Genomic DNA, 14,337 nt, shown 5'->3' with positions numbered 1-14,337 from the left:
AAACAGTACCAGAGAAACACTAGAAATAAAATATGTAGATAGCAGGTATCCACTGTACAAACCAGTAGACAGGTCCGGTAGTACAGAAAGTGGAATCCGATGAGAGAGATAACAACTCTGTGGGATCGGTTAATTAGAAAGAGAGATATCTAGTCACTACAGAGAAACAATTGACATACAGAAAGGGATGCTTGTAGAATCCTATTTTTTGTATCAGTTGTTCGGGCCAGCCTATGTAAGAGGAGACTTGTGTAGCGATTTCCTGCTGCGATAACATCGGGGGAGATTGGACTGAGGGTTGGGCTCTTATAAACGAGATGTCTTGCTTTCATTTGAACAGTTGCTCGAAGAGAGAAAGTTAAGCTATATACAGTAAGTCTACATTACTCTCACGCTAGGATTTGGTTTTACTTACAGTATCCTATTCCAGATAACTCTCCTTTTATTTGTGGTAATTGGTAATAGTATATACTCCATATATACTTGTACATCAAAGCGAGTGAGTGACCCAACCATCCTAACCCTGAAAAGGCCTAGTTCCTCTCCATTCAATCACCCTAATCCTCATTCAGACTAGTCCCATAGCCCCAAAGATGATGACATAGAATAGTACTCCCTCCGACACTGTAACTAAGGTACCATTACTAGGCACTACTCCTACTCCCCACCTTAAACCAATCTCCATACAATCAATCAACTCAACCAAACAACCCTCATCCTTACACCAAATAATCATTCCACCACGAAACACTCCCCACTAAACCACCGGAAAAAAGAGCAAAAAATAGAAAGAAAGAAAGAAAGGCCAGACAGAAATGCCCCCCACCCCCCAAACAGTCCGTCGTCCCCCTCCAAACACCCCACCTCACCCCAAACACCTCAAACCAAAACCAAATCTAACATAACCCAAACAGACAAAACTAACCTCAACCCTCCACCTCCTTATCCCCCGACTTCGTCTCCTCCAAAAGAAATCCACCGCCAGCTCCGTAATCCAACGCCGCGAACTCTCCCAGCTCCTATCCGAAAATAAAGACGCGAGCGCCCGCATCCGCGTTGAAAATGTCATCGCCACCGACATCGCCGTCGAAGTCATGGAGATGGTGGAGTTATACTGCGAGCTGATCCTTGCGCGGGCAAACGTGCTAGATCAGAATGCGTTCAGCGAGAAGGGTGTTGAGGCTCGGAATCGGGCCAAGGAAGCGTGGGTAGAGATGAAGCGGAAAGAACAGGGTCTAGGATCGGGATCTGGTTCTTCTGGGCCTACCACTGGTAAGGGCGATGCTGCTGGGAGTGGGAAGAGATCGGGGTTCGGGTTTGGGGCGCTTTTTGGTGGTGGTGGGGCTTCGAAGAAGGAGGAGGACACATCGTCGTCAACCGCCGGAGTGCAGAGTGCCGGGGATGAGGCGTATATTGACTCCGCGTTGGATGAAGCCGCAGCGGCGATTTTTTATGCGTATCCCCGGTTTCCGGCCGATGTGAGGGAGTTAACCATTCTGAGGCAATTGTTAGCGGATCGGTATGGGAAGGAGTTTATGACGCTTGCGCAGGATGATCGGTTTCCGGAGGCGGATGGGCTCAGGGTTCCGGAGAGGTTGGTGAAGGGGTTGCGGGTGCGACCGCCGTCGCAGGAGTTGGTGGAGAGTTATTTGAGGGAGATTGCGAGGGCGTATGGGGTTGTGTGGGGAGGGGATGCGGAGGAGTTGGGAGAGGCACCGACGGAGTTCGTGGATGGTGGTGATAATAATGATGCTACTGCTGGGGGTGATGTACCGGTGACGCCGCGGAAGGAGGGTCGGCCGGCTGATGTCGAACGGAGGATGTCGGAGACGGCGGAGTTGAATCGTGCTACGCCGCCGAAGGGGCTGCAGTCTGGAAAGAGTCCGGTCAGTGTTGCGCCGCCGGGACCCCGGTCTGATAACCCGAATCCGCGCGTGAAGGTTCCGGATGGGAATGGGAAGGGGGAGGCCGAGGTGGAGCCCAGGAGTCCCTCCAAGACGAGCAAAGGAGGGATTCCGGAATTGGATGAGTTGACCAGACGCTTTGCAGCGCTGAAGAGGTAGTCTCTTTGTGTTGTTTTTTTTTTATCATCCCTTCTATCTTCCTGTCTGGTCTACATGCTTACGATATTGATATCCTGAACGCACTGTCATGAGAGATTCTATGTATTATGTATCACGATCTATCGAACCACTCCCGCAATTTTCTTTTTGTCATCATACATCAGAGGAGCAAGCGAGCATATGTCACAGAATAGAAATGAAAAGGTATCCGAGCAATGAAAGCACCGCTATGAACAGACCGGCACAGTGGTAAAGGAAACGAGAGAACCAACCGGGCACCAACTATGCATGTGTCCCCATATGTACAGTAAGTTGAGGCAAAGAGAAAAAAAAAACCAATATAGAACGAGACAAAGATATAAAAAATGAAGAAAGCCAAGGAGACCGGAATGCAAATAATAGGAAACAATGAACCAATCCGATTAGTGACGGTCCCGGAAGTCGTCCTCCTCTCCGGGGAGGATAATCTCATGGCCAGATCCCTCGTAGACAAAAATGGCCGCCACGCATCCAAAAACGGACACCAGGGCGATCAGCCACCAGGCGAACCCGACCGTACCGATCTCCAGACCGTATCCGTACCACGACCCGGAGAAAATAGGTCCAATGGTACGAAATGCGGAGGACACCGACTGGCCAATGCCGTGGATGGTGCCCAGCACCGAGGGATGTGGCGAGCAGTTGTTCAGCAAGATGATCGAGGTCGGCAACGTAAAGGTACGGGCTGTGACTTGCAGGAAAAGGACAACAATGATAGAAAACCACACCCACGGCCCGTTGGCCTGACCCGGGGGCGGTGCGCTGGACGGGGCAAGTGCGATGTACGGGGCAAATGCATACGCCAGGGGGAACAAGGTCAAGAAGTACTGGTAACTCTTGGCTGTTCCCAGGCGGCTGTTGATTGCGGGATACACGGTGAACTGGAGGAGCATGCCGATGATACCCAGAATAGCCGTGGCAAATCCGACGCTCTGCGGCAACATACCCAGTCCGCCGGTAAAGATGAATGGCAGCCTCTGGGCAGGGGCGGCGGGGTCATTGGAATCATAACGGGGTGATGACAGGAAGAGCAGCCAGAGGTTGTTAAATGCACTGCATGGGTCAGCAGAGGTACCAAAGGAACGTAAGATGATGAAACCTACCCCATCTGGAAATCGAAGAAGGCCTGCGCCAAAAGCGTACACAGCACGTTCTTCGTCCACAGTCTGCGGAAAGGTAACGTGCGTTTGTGGCGCAACGGCTTGGCAGCCTTCTCCTCCAGTTCGTAGCTCTCAGTAGGGTCGCGGTGGGTGCTCAAAAGAGGGCCTTCCTCATCGTAATCGGCGAAAGGCAGTCTCTGGTACAACGGGGACGAAGAAGGAACCACGGCACGGATACCGCGGGCGAAGACCCTGGCAGTGAAAACACCCAAGCCAGGTTTGCCTTTGCAAGCTTCCAAGGTCTGATTCGGAGATTAGCTCGGCTTATGGCCCGTGGAATGATGAACCTTACCTCTTCCAACCCCATCCCAACACAGAATGCAGCAAAGGAGAGGAAAATAGTGTTAGCCAACATCGGCAATGCATAAGGATAGCGCTCGAGCCATTGTACGCCATTCGCCCCGCCAAAAGAAGAGTTGGGACCGAACAACGTAGGATAGCTGCGCACCGGATCGGCGAGCATACCACCCATGACTGAATCCATTAGTTGCTACTCATGTACACCGAGCAGGGGCAAACTCACCAGGTCCGAACAAGGAAGCCACGTTAAATCCAATCGGTAGAATCAGGAACGCGCGGGAATGGTATTTCTTCTCTTTGACGTTCTCGGCAATCATGGTCCGAATAATACCCACCGTACCATTAATGGCACCGCCGAATGAACGCCAGAACACGGCCTGCGCGAACGACGTAGCAAAAGCGACACCCAGACATGACACGGCCGTACCCAAAAGGCCAACGAGAAGGACGAACTTCCGTCCACCCCATTCGGCATCAGCCACTCGACCCCAGGGAATCGCTGTGGCGAACTGGGCCGCGGTAAAGGCACCCTGGAGGATACCGGCCTGGGTGGACACATCTGCGTCGGAAAGGGTCTCATCAAAGGATTTGAGCTGATAGAACATGTACGCCTGCAACGAGGCAATCTGCAAGAAATCAAATACACGACACAACCCTAGCAATGCGAGTTGCTTCTTCCGCGGCAGGGTCATCCAAGTGACGGGCCCTGGACGCGGAGGCGGGTCAGCGGAGAACTGCTGTGGTTGCATGAAGGAGGCCTGGGTGTGGCTCTGTGAACGGTTGCGGGCATGACCGGATTGCTCGAATGAGGTGTTTCTCAGGGCCATCCTATCGTCGGAGTCGTCGCCGTATCGGTCCGATGAGCCCTCAGAAAGGTCGGCGAGGGAGATGTTGGACTCGCGACGACGACGGTGCTGTGCAGGGAAATCTAGCGGAGAGGGCTCGCCTCCGTCGTGACCGGATGTCCAAGAAGTGGTCCGGGTGTGACGGGCATTCCGATTTTTGCTGTTAGATAGGGAAAAGTTGTGTTGGTGTGTCGGTGTCAGCGCGGGGGTGGGAATGGGAGAGTTGTTGCTCGACGTTGAGATAGATCTCAGGCGACTACTTTGTTGTAGCTCAAGCTTTGGAACAGGCATCGAGGGCGGAAATCTTCCAGAGGCTGTGATAGGACGCCAAGTGTGGAAGACTACGTCAAGGAATTTGAGTCCGTGGGATTTCGAGAAGAGGGGGGCCCAGAATAGTAGTTTCGTTTAGTATATCGACTTGAAGATAAGCCGGGGGGGGGGGGAAACTATGACCGCATGCGTGTACTTTGATCGATCATCCAACTGATCAATAGACACACAAATGCAACTAAACAGAAAAGTAAAATAAAATAACCACAAATTAAAAAATGCAATAAAAGAGTGAATGGGAAGAGGAAGAGAAGTCACACACACACACGCACACGATAAGGGAAAGGGAATAAAAGAATGAGGTTGGCGATGGTAGTAGTAAAGGAGAAAGATTCAAATCCAATACCATTCGTTACTTGACTGTACACTTAACTTTCGATCGACAACTGCATGGAGATTGCGACGCTCGTCTCCACCGCTTGGCTGATGAGTATTTGAAAATTATTCATGAATTTGATTTTGCATTATTTCTTTTATGTTTTTTTTTTTTTTTTTTAAATTTATTTTCGAAAATTTATCCCTCACATCTTTTTTTTCATAATTTCTTTTTTCTTTTGGTCCAATTCCCCTTCCCCCCTCCAATTCTTGTCCTTAATTAATCTATCACTCGTTTCAATTACGATTCCTTCCGACCAGTAGCCGAAACGCATCCATGGTTTACCATTCTGACTTGGAACGTTTCATGAGGACGCAAAATGTTTTTCAGGGCTGACAGTATTGGACTGACCCAAAGCATACGTATTTCCTTACCCTCATGACAGGAACGAGTACGACATCAACATACATCATCCGCGACGTAGGGCGGAAGCTTTTTCTTTATTTTTGTAGTCTGTGGGTTCTCGGTTTATCATCAAGCGTATATGCCACGTTTTCTGATTGGACTCTGTCCGGTTAAGCGGAAAATCTGCTCCGCATGGAGTACGAATACAAGTACCTACTACGAGAACTAGTTTACTGGTCGGAGGAGTGGTTCGGCCCTGTGTTTTGTCACCCCGTGACGCTCGTATGTAATCTATCCCTGTATGGTATTGTTATCCATGCACCGGGGGATCTGAGTGTCTTGTGTTATGTATGGATACTTCAGTGTTTCTTGCGATTGTTCAAAGCAACGCTGCACATGGATGATATTGGGGTATCATTTATTGAAACACTAATTTACAAGTAATATAACACAAGTAATATAGGGTGTCAGGCTACGAAAGCCTAACCCTAGGATGTATCTTCGTTCCTTCTCGAAGCACCCGGCTCCGTCAAGGGGAAGTAGTGTGGTCCGTCGGATGCTCCGGTCCATCGCCGCCAATGCCACCACGGCATATCGCTCATCTCGCCCGGCTGTCTTCGTTCGTCGACAGGGTTGTCCAATGGCTCTAATGATTGGCGCTCTTTCACCGGGTAGGTATGAGGGCGTTGCAGTCGACACTTTCGGACCACCATGTAAACCCCAATCGCGGCAAGACCAACCGCCAGCACGGGGACAAACCATCCGCGCTCTGGGAACACCTCGGTGGTTAGTTTCAAGATCTCCAATTTGTCGTTCTGAAGGAAGGGAAGGAAAGCTCACCGTATGCAGTCTTCAATGTCTCTTTGGCTTCATCCAATGGCTGTGACGCGGACTCGGAAGTTTCACCCCAGTCGTAATGGGCTTCCGGGTTCTCTGGGTCGACCCATGGCACAGTAATAAGACCCACTGGGGGGATGAATGCGCCGGCTCCCTCTTCGCCAGGGAGTCCATACGCCGGAGCATTTTCACACATGTTGTTCGCGCAGTACTGTTGTAGTTCCTCGGAAGGCGTGAATGTGAACTTATGCCGTGACTTGCCCAACACCTTGCCCTCGAGATCTACGGCCTCCGCGTACGCCCATGGGTAGTAGTGCGGGAACGTGTAACTCGTTTCGAATCCCTTCCTCGTCACCTGGTTCAACAATGCATACGGGCCGGTCATGTTCATCGCCCCGTAGAACCGCCAGTACCGCACTCGTGTGGCGCCGTTCCAACTTACGTACAAGGTAAGCGAGGAGAACGGCTCGGTCGACCGCGAATATGTCCACAGAGCGGGCACGTCCGTCGGCATCCCGTCCCACTGGAATTTCTGGGCACGATAGTTCATGATTTTGTCCTTATCAATGTATCCCCACAGTAGCAAGTTGCCGTGCTGGTCGTGTTCGGATATGTATGCATTGTTCCCCCATCCAATAAACACATTCTGGTTCGGCAACACTTGCATGTTGCCCTGGCTCGAGCTGAGCATGTCCTTGTTCAAAGGGGCATAATCGCGCAGCTGAGTGGCTGTCTTCGCCACATGGTCGATCAAAATGAGCATACCGGAGGAATATTCGTGTGTTTTGTTGAACCCATTGAAGCCGTTGTTATACAAGGAAAGCAAGGTGTGGGTACCGTTTTCGTTCAGGAATCGTGCATCGTGTTGCTGGGAGAAGCTAAAGTTGAGATTCGTGAAGGACGGGTTGGCGCCATGCAACTGCCAGATCACCGACCCATTCTGGCCGGAGATTTTATAGATCGCGCACGTGTGTCGTGATGAGATCAGATAATCACCATCCTTATTCTTATCAATGGAATTGATGTGGAAATAATCCCACGGGGAGCGCGGGTCCAGCCCCGTTCCCGAAGTGTCAGTGTGGCCAGGATAGGTGTAGCTAGCTGTAGGGTCAACATGGTCAAGCGACTTCCACTCAAACAGCACCTCGTTCGTCTCCACGTCCACTTCCTGGAAGATGCTCTCCATCAACCAACCCATACCAGTCTTGACATTCCATAAGCTCATGTCAAACTGTCGCTGCTGATACACCGTCAATAGTGCCGTTTTGCCGTCGTTAATGGGTAAAAACTCGTGCATATCGCTCGACGCCATCCCGCCCCCGGGGAGGACAGTCTTGACGGTGCGATACTGATTGTCCATGATGACGCCATGGCCCCGGCAATATCCATTTTGTTGAACACCTTGGAAGAAGCAAAGATGGTCATCCCCTTTGTATTTGCATACATGCATGCCGTGCGCGTTGCCCGGACCGGAGCTTCCCCAGCCGCTCCATACTAGATCCTGCGACAGTGTCAGGGAGAGCATCTTGATGGAAAATGGGATATGACGTACGCCTTGGTTATCATAAATATAAGGACCTGAGTTATCCGCTTGATACGGGCCAACAAAGATATATCCTGGAGTAAGTTTGTCGGGAATGCTGTGTTCTATCGTGAGGACCGGGGGATATAGATCGGGTCTCTGGAATGGGACCGACCGATTAGCTAATTCCAAGGACAACCCCATCAAACACAAGCCGTCTTCTGTGAACTTACCGATCGAAATATAGAATCTATTTCTGCGACGATCCCCGGCAAACAGCAGAGGAACCAAACCAAAAGAAAGGCCATTATGCGGAAGGAAGACATAGACGCAGATCCACCCGGCATGGTGTCAGTAACGACCAGCATCGATCCTTCTCATTACCACTTCGTCCCTGAGCACTGGGAAGAGAAAGGCCGAGCGAAATAAGGGATCCAAACACAGTGGGAATTTTCTATGGACACGGGACACACGACCCCATGAAATCTAGTGGTGGCGGAAGAATATGGGAGTGCACGATACTTTGAAGAGAGGATCCGCCGGATCGTAACTCAAAGAGCTGAGACCGTCAGGAGTGTTTCCAATTGGCATCCACTTTGCCCAAGTGGACCTGGAAGTTCGGGTTCATGGGATTGATCGTTCTTTGGGCCATGCGGAGTACGTGAAGCATGCGCAAGCTTTCATTGGTGAGTGGCCGGTAGTTAGTACTAGTAGGTGACCGACATCCATTACCCATTGCCAGTCAGTGCGTCTATGTTAGTCTCTCCTTTGTGCGTAGTATAATAGCATCGCGCGGTCTGTCGCACACAGTCTCTTTAGTGACCACCGAAGTCGGCCATGGCATGATAGTCTCCCATCAAAAAAAAAACAAAGAGCCATTAAGATGGTTGTCTAGTTGCGGATACTTCAACCAATCCGGGAGTTTTCCAACCTCTTCCGAAACATAGATATTCGCCCTTCATAACTCAATGACTCGTAAACTCTTCTGGGCTATCGGTAGATGCTGACGATGCCGGTAATTAGTCGATTCCCCTAACAGCAGCCTTTTTCTGCATCAAGCCACCCAACGTCATCCCCATGGTGGCTGATCACGCACGCAGAGAATGGTCGTCTCTTAGTCCTGCAAACTCAAACTGTCATTCGTCACCTAGCGAGAGGTAAAAACGACAGAGACTAGATATTAGCCGGTGCAAAGAATACGTAGTCCTCTACGTAAGGTCCTGTCGTAGTTGGTGATATGTAGAAGCCATACTAAGCCGCATCTGTCCTAGATGCGAGTAAAGTACGAAAGAAAAGAAATACACTGCCGTGCCGTCGGGTATAGATTACCCCCTGTACGAACCCGTTCCAGTAATCCCCACCATGAAACATTTCTTTTTTTCTTCTTTTCGATGTTTCTAAACGCCGACACTAGGCCACTATCAGCTAGTCCGACCGCAGAACTTAGTTTCAAGTAATGCCGAGGCGCGAGGAAACAAGGTACTACCCGACTGTGGCTGTTTCTCTACGCGCCGACTCTGCCACTCTGGAGGAGAGGAGCTCCAGCGCCACGTCACGGCCAGACTTGAGGAGTGGGGTTGAACATCCACTTGGAAGGTCTGGCTGTGGCTTCGCTTCGGTTGGCATGAAAGTTACGGATGGGTCACAGCTCTGAAATGAAGTGTATGACTGTAAAGATGTCCTGTTCATGCCTCTTCCGCACAGCATACACGGGTTACAGGGGTTCACACAGAACTTAACCTCTATAATTATCCATGTCATCAGAAGATCGGCTTTCAGGAGGGTTAATACTAGTATGTGTCGTTATGTTGATCTGGGGTTGTGACCTGTATCAAACTTGGCTCATCCATCCATCCGTCGAGTCAATACACACTGGTCTGTACCATAACATGTAACAAACGGTGATCCCAGCTCTTGGATTATGAGATGGGTCTTCGTTTCCCCCTGACAGGCCTGTCCAAGGTCCGAATAGATGCCCTTTAGACACAAATCATCAATTTATTTATTTCCACCCAAGAAAATATCGCACTGGACACCCTGGTCTTTGCAGCTTCTCGCTGCATATGTAGTTCGCCACGTGCCCTTATAGAGCACGCCTTACGGCTATGTTTACAAGAACCAGTAGTCAACCCCTGTTACTATGTATAACACAAGCATTGGCAAACTCGACTTCTCCTGATGAGATCCTGTGGCCATATTAGTTTGACGTCAATGCCGGCTGCCAAGCCTGCTGTTTAATAGGAGGTCGGTTCGAGAAACAGGCACGACCAATTGTAGTGCTTTGACCATAGCATTGATATCCACTTCCAGTGCCGCCGCCCTAAGCCGCGACGTACATACTATCCTAGCCAAGCAAACGGCTCCAAAGCCACTAGATCTTGGCCACCCACTAGATCCCTCCGTCCATCGTCTCCTTTGTCGAAACAGGGAGTGAGCGTCAAAATATCCCGCAGTCATTGTCTGGCCTTGTAGGGCGCTTCAGCCCTCTTGAATATGCCAAGACGGTTCCTTCCTATACCAAGTTTTGTGAAAGATGTTGTGTGACATCCCTTCCCGTGCCATGTCGCATGGATAATCGATGAGGATGCCAAGAGGACATATACCCTCGGCGCCAGGCAACAACAATTCTCCTAGGGGCCTTTGCGGCAGGGGACCCCCTGAAGCCAAGTGCCAAGAGATACTTCCCTTCCAGTCCCAAGGGATTAACCATTGAGGAGCAAACCGACATGGTAGTTAATGAAATCGTTTGGTTGGATATTATATGTACTAAGAAAAGACTAAAGACGCTAGCTAGCCAAAAAAGAAAAATTGTACAGGAAACCATGTTTTCAAAACAGGAAAAGCCATGAGTTGCGCCCAGCGCAGACCATAACACCCCAAAAAAAAAACGAAACAAAGAAGAAAAGATGTTCACCGACAGAAGCGCTTGAAAGCCATAGTAGCGGCCAGTCCGGTTGCCAGTAGCGCTCCACCCATCGTGACAGCTTGTAGGGCAGCGTTCATCATCTGGTGCCTGTTGCGGGTACGGCAACGCTTGAAGAAGTCGGCCATGTCATTTCCACGAGGGAATGGAGTGTCAGGGACATCTTCTCCCAGGAATTCGCACAGAGGGCCCCAGCCGTCGCTAATCTTGTACTCCAGCAAGCGCTCAGGTGGGACCAGGCTACGGACCTCGTCGACGTGATCCTGGTACACCTGCTTGCCCTTGTTGGGGAAGTCCCCGCGGAAGAAGGTCTCGAAGAACTTGTTCAACATAGGGTAATACATGCTGGCAGCCCAGCTGAAGTTCGAAACAAAGCTGTGCTCAGGATCGCTCACACGCCAAAAGACAGTCTTCATGACGGATCTGCAGGATACCAGTTAGCGGATAAATCGCCTCAGATATATGCCAGTGTCAACGTACGCATGCCACGAGTCCACATCACGAGTAGTCAAGATGACCTTAGCATTAGGGTAGGCTTCAATTAGCTCTTTAGCAAAAGCACAGGCGGGCCAGTCGCAGACAGCCTATACACAGCAAGATCAGTTACAAATCCATGGTCTACCTGGTTGATAGTCCGAATCTCACCTGACACTCTCCCAGCAACTGATCCCATTCCTTCCTTCCAAACTCACCCACACCATCATACTTGGCGAGGAGGGCATCGTGCCACATCAAGCAGTCGGGAGGGTTCTCCACACTAGCGGACATCATATGGTAGCATTTCAGGTATCCCAGGCGCTCCAGAGCGATGCGGAGAGACGCTGTTCCCGTTCTTCCAACGCCGAGTGCCAGCACCTTCATGGGCACAGTCCGGTGGCACTTGCGCCTGTCAATACAAGTGTCATCGGTGAAGACATCGGTCAAGGGCTGGGGAGCAAGGTTGTCCGAGTAGGTCAAAGACATGGTGACTGATGCACGAATGAGGTTCGTATGGGTATATATAAGTGGTACTACAATGTGTATTCAAGAGACAGTGGGGTCTTGAGAAGATGAAGGTCTATAATGGAGAAACGAAGGATGGTTCCCAAGACTCAAGGGGGAGAAAATTGAACGAGAGAAAAGAAAGGAATTCTGAGGATGAAGGCCTGATTAAAAAGAAGGACAGAGAGAAACCTGAAGTGTTGATGAAGAGATGAAAAGGAGACTAGGAAGTAGATTGATAATAAGTGAGATATACTGGAGAGGAGATAATCGTTGGGTCATTAGCGCCGGGATGTACCAAAGAATGTCCAATATCAAGTAATTAAAAAAGAACAGTGGCAACTCATTCGTACTGGTGTACGCGAGGTGTACATTCGATATGGATACTCGTGGTCGTAATCAAAAAAACGATCAATAATTCCTCTCTCCTGAATCTTGGCAAAACCCCATCCTCCTTTTTTTTTTTTTTTGCGGCCTTTTTACCTTTTGTTTTCTAATTCCGGTTTGAAGCTTTCATCCTCTCAGGTGCTGTCCTGCTTCCCCTGCGGGTCTCCCGCCCACGTTTGGGCCAAATCAGTTGCGGCAGTTAAAGAGTAGTATCCAGAGAGGCTTTTCTCGGTAGGGCGAACCCAATTCGTCAGTGGATGACGCCCATCGAAAGTAAACGATTGTCAGGGGGTGGGGGTTATTCCTTGGTTGATTCCGTAGGTACGGATAGAGCATGAAAATTCATCCAGTATGGGCTGTCCTCATCGTGTATTGGCCTCTAGAGAGGAGGCATAGTCTCCTGATTGTCATGTTTTCTGTGACGGACAGGCGGGGCATAAACTGGAGAATGGAAACGGTGCCAAGAAAAATCCGGCGACGAGCGCACTGATCGGCCGCGTAGCCCTTAATTCGCTGATCGCTGAAATTCGGGGATTGGACAAGGAGGCCTGAGGCTTCTCTGGTCTGGAAGCTTTGAGAAACTCAAACCCGTCCACTCCACTTCTTTGATTGGTGGACCCTCCGACAAGACGACGCGTACCTTTCTCCAGACACTCAAAATCCATGCATAATGCACAATCTTGAAACGTTCTCGCCTCTCCACAACCCGCAATAATCACATTCGCGCTTCATTTCCGTTTTGCTTCGGTTGCTCCATAATGTTACCCCAATCTTGTCTTTCCCCTTTGGTTACGGCCGTTGCTAATTTTAATGTTCAAGGTCATTGCTGGAAAGTTGTTGCTGCCGAGGCCGTGTCAGTTGTGTATCAAGTCTGTGCCCTCAGGCCCGTTCATGGTTGGGGTATGTCAACGGTGCTGATCGAGAGAAATAGTCCGTCCACTAACGTTTGGATGCACAGTCCACCTTCCATAGTCCACCTAAGCGGTCAATCCACCTCGGTGGAAACTGCAGCCGTCGGACGTCGTAAGAATCCCGATGATGACAATTCAACCGGAATTCCTATTCGGCAATAGCGCGTAATTGGTGAACACTTGATACAACATGTCCAGTGGCCAATTTCCTGTACCAGGAATCGTAATCCTCATTGGTACCGTTGAACATGATTCGCTTAGCTTTGTAGCCTATCGGTCAAAGGATCAGTCGATTGTCACTGGTTAGGCTCGAGCTGTAATATTCAGTTGGAGATAACCAAGGTGACAAGCCCACTGATTGCTATGTGGCAAACTGAACTTGATATCGCACTTTCCACTATCCTTTCCAGCACTTTACTGACCATTCCAGTAGATCACCGGCAATGAAGGTATCCTGTGATTCGAGGTAAATAGACCCTACAGGGCTTATTTCCGAAACATTCAATCAATACCCTGGGGCTTATCATTGCCCGACGGAGATCGACTCGGTGTTCCGACTTAATCATCTCATCAAGTACCTGCAATGCCAAGACGGCTTATCATCTAGGACTCGATCAACGAGGCAAGTATCCTCCCCTTCTTATGACGATCTTCGACAGCTTCCGTATTTTTCCCTGCTCCGTACGGAGTCCATCAGTGACCCGCCGGTGAAGACCATTTTCGAGAAGTGTGCCGTTCGTTCCGCTAATCAGATGGAGGATTGCAATGGCTCTAGAAACTTGGAAGTATCCGTACGGGGTATGTATCCAACTATACAGGTTTGTATCACGGTTGAAAGTGACTATCGTGATAGTTGGGTGGTGTTATTTCCTTTGACCCTCTCCTTGCTGCAGTGATGTCGAATAGGCATGTGATGGTCGATACTAGTAGTAGTTAATACTAAAAACGAAGTGACTTCCTTATCAAGAACAGGTGGTCAGGTGATGGAAATATGGTACTAGTACTAGTAGTACCCAGAATAGCTGTATGCAGGGTTGGGTTGCTGATGAGATGAGAACCTCACCTGGAAAGAGGTTAAGGCTAAGAAAGAATAGAAAGAGGAAGAGAGAGGAAGAACATCAACACTAGTCACCATAACCAGCAATCCAACTCATGTAGCACAGGAGGTCGTCCCCTTTTAAAGGAAATTGATGCCAAGAATTAACATTACGCTCGCAATCGCACGTCTTGATCACCTCACTGCAACTATGTCTACTCGAGTATAATTTACCAAGGGTCTGAGGACTACCAAGAAACAACCTTTGGACGTTATTTGAGC

The 14,337-nt window shown here is 49.8% G+C and overlaps 3 protein-coding genes across 3 annotated transcripts; 1 reads left to right on the top strand and 2 right to left on the bottom strand.

Moving 5' to 3' along the window:
* The first annotated feature begins 663 nt into the window (after positions 1-663).
* On the top strand, positions 664-2,429 carry BDV38DRAFT_233540 (DUF292 domain protein). Its single transcript, XM_032053136.1, has 2 exons — positions 664-836; positions 915-2,429. The coding sequence occupies exons 1-2, from the start codon at positions 816-818 to the stop codon at positions 2,061-2,063; spliced, it is 1,170 nt and encodes a 389-aa protein (XP_031919425.1). The 5' UTR covers positions 664-815; the 3' UTR covers positions 2,064-2,429.
* A 56-nt stretch (positions 2,430-2,485) lies between these two features.
* Positions 2,486-8,164, bottom strand: BDV38DRAFT_267304 (MFS general substrate transporter; the record flags this gene model as incomplete). Its single annotated transcript, XM_032056563.1, has 8 exons — positions 2,486-3,155; positions 3,206-3,504; positions 3,555-3,736; positions 3,786-4,721; positions 5,979-6,227; positions 6,299-7,796; positions 7,848-7,976; positions 8,051-8,164. 8 exons carry the CDS (start codon positions 8,162-8,164, stop codon positions 2,486-2,488), a joined length of 4,077 nt encoding a protein of 1,358 aa, XP_031919424.1.
* A 2,532-nt stretch (positions 8,165-10,696) lies between these two features.
* On the bottom strand, positions 10,697-12,109 carry BDV38DRAFT_66391 (sulfotransferase family protein). Its single transcript, XM_032063726.1, has 3 exons — positions 11,386-12,109; positions 11,221-11,324; positions 10,697-11,163 (listed from the first exon to the last, which is right to left on the bottom strand). The coding sequence occupies exons 1-3, from the start codon at positions 11,701-11,703 to the stop codon at positions 10,728-10,730; spliced, it is 858 nt and encodes a 285-aa protein (XP_031919423.1). The 5' UTR covers positions 11,704-12,109; the 3' UTR covers positions 10,697-10,727.
* Between the last annotated feature and the right edge of the window lie 2,228 nt (positions 12,110-14,337).

This window comes from Aspergillus pseudotamarii, assembly GCF_009193445.1.
Source record: "Aspergillus pseudotamarii strain CBS 117625 unplaced genomic scaffold BDV38scaffold_2, whole genome shotgun sequence".
In the NCBI taxonomy this organism is placed as follows: Eukaryota; Fungi; Ascomycota; class Eurotiomycetes; order Eurotiales; family Aspergillaceae; genus Aspergillus; species Aspergillus pseudotamarii.
This window is presented reverse-complemented; position numbering and strand designations above follow the sequence as displayed.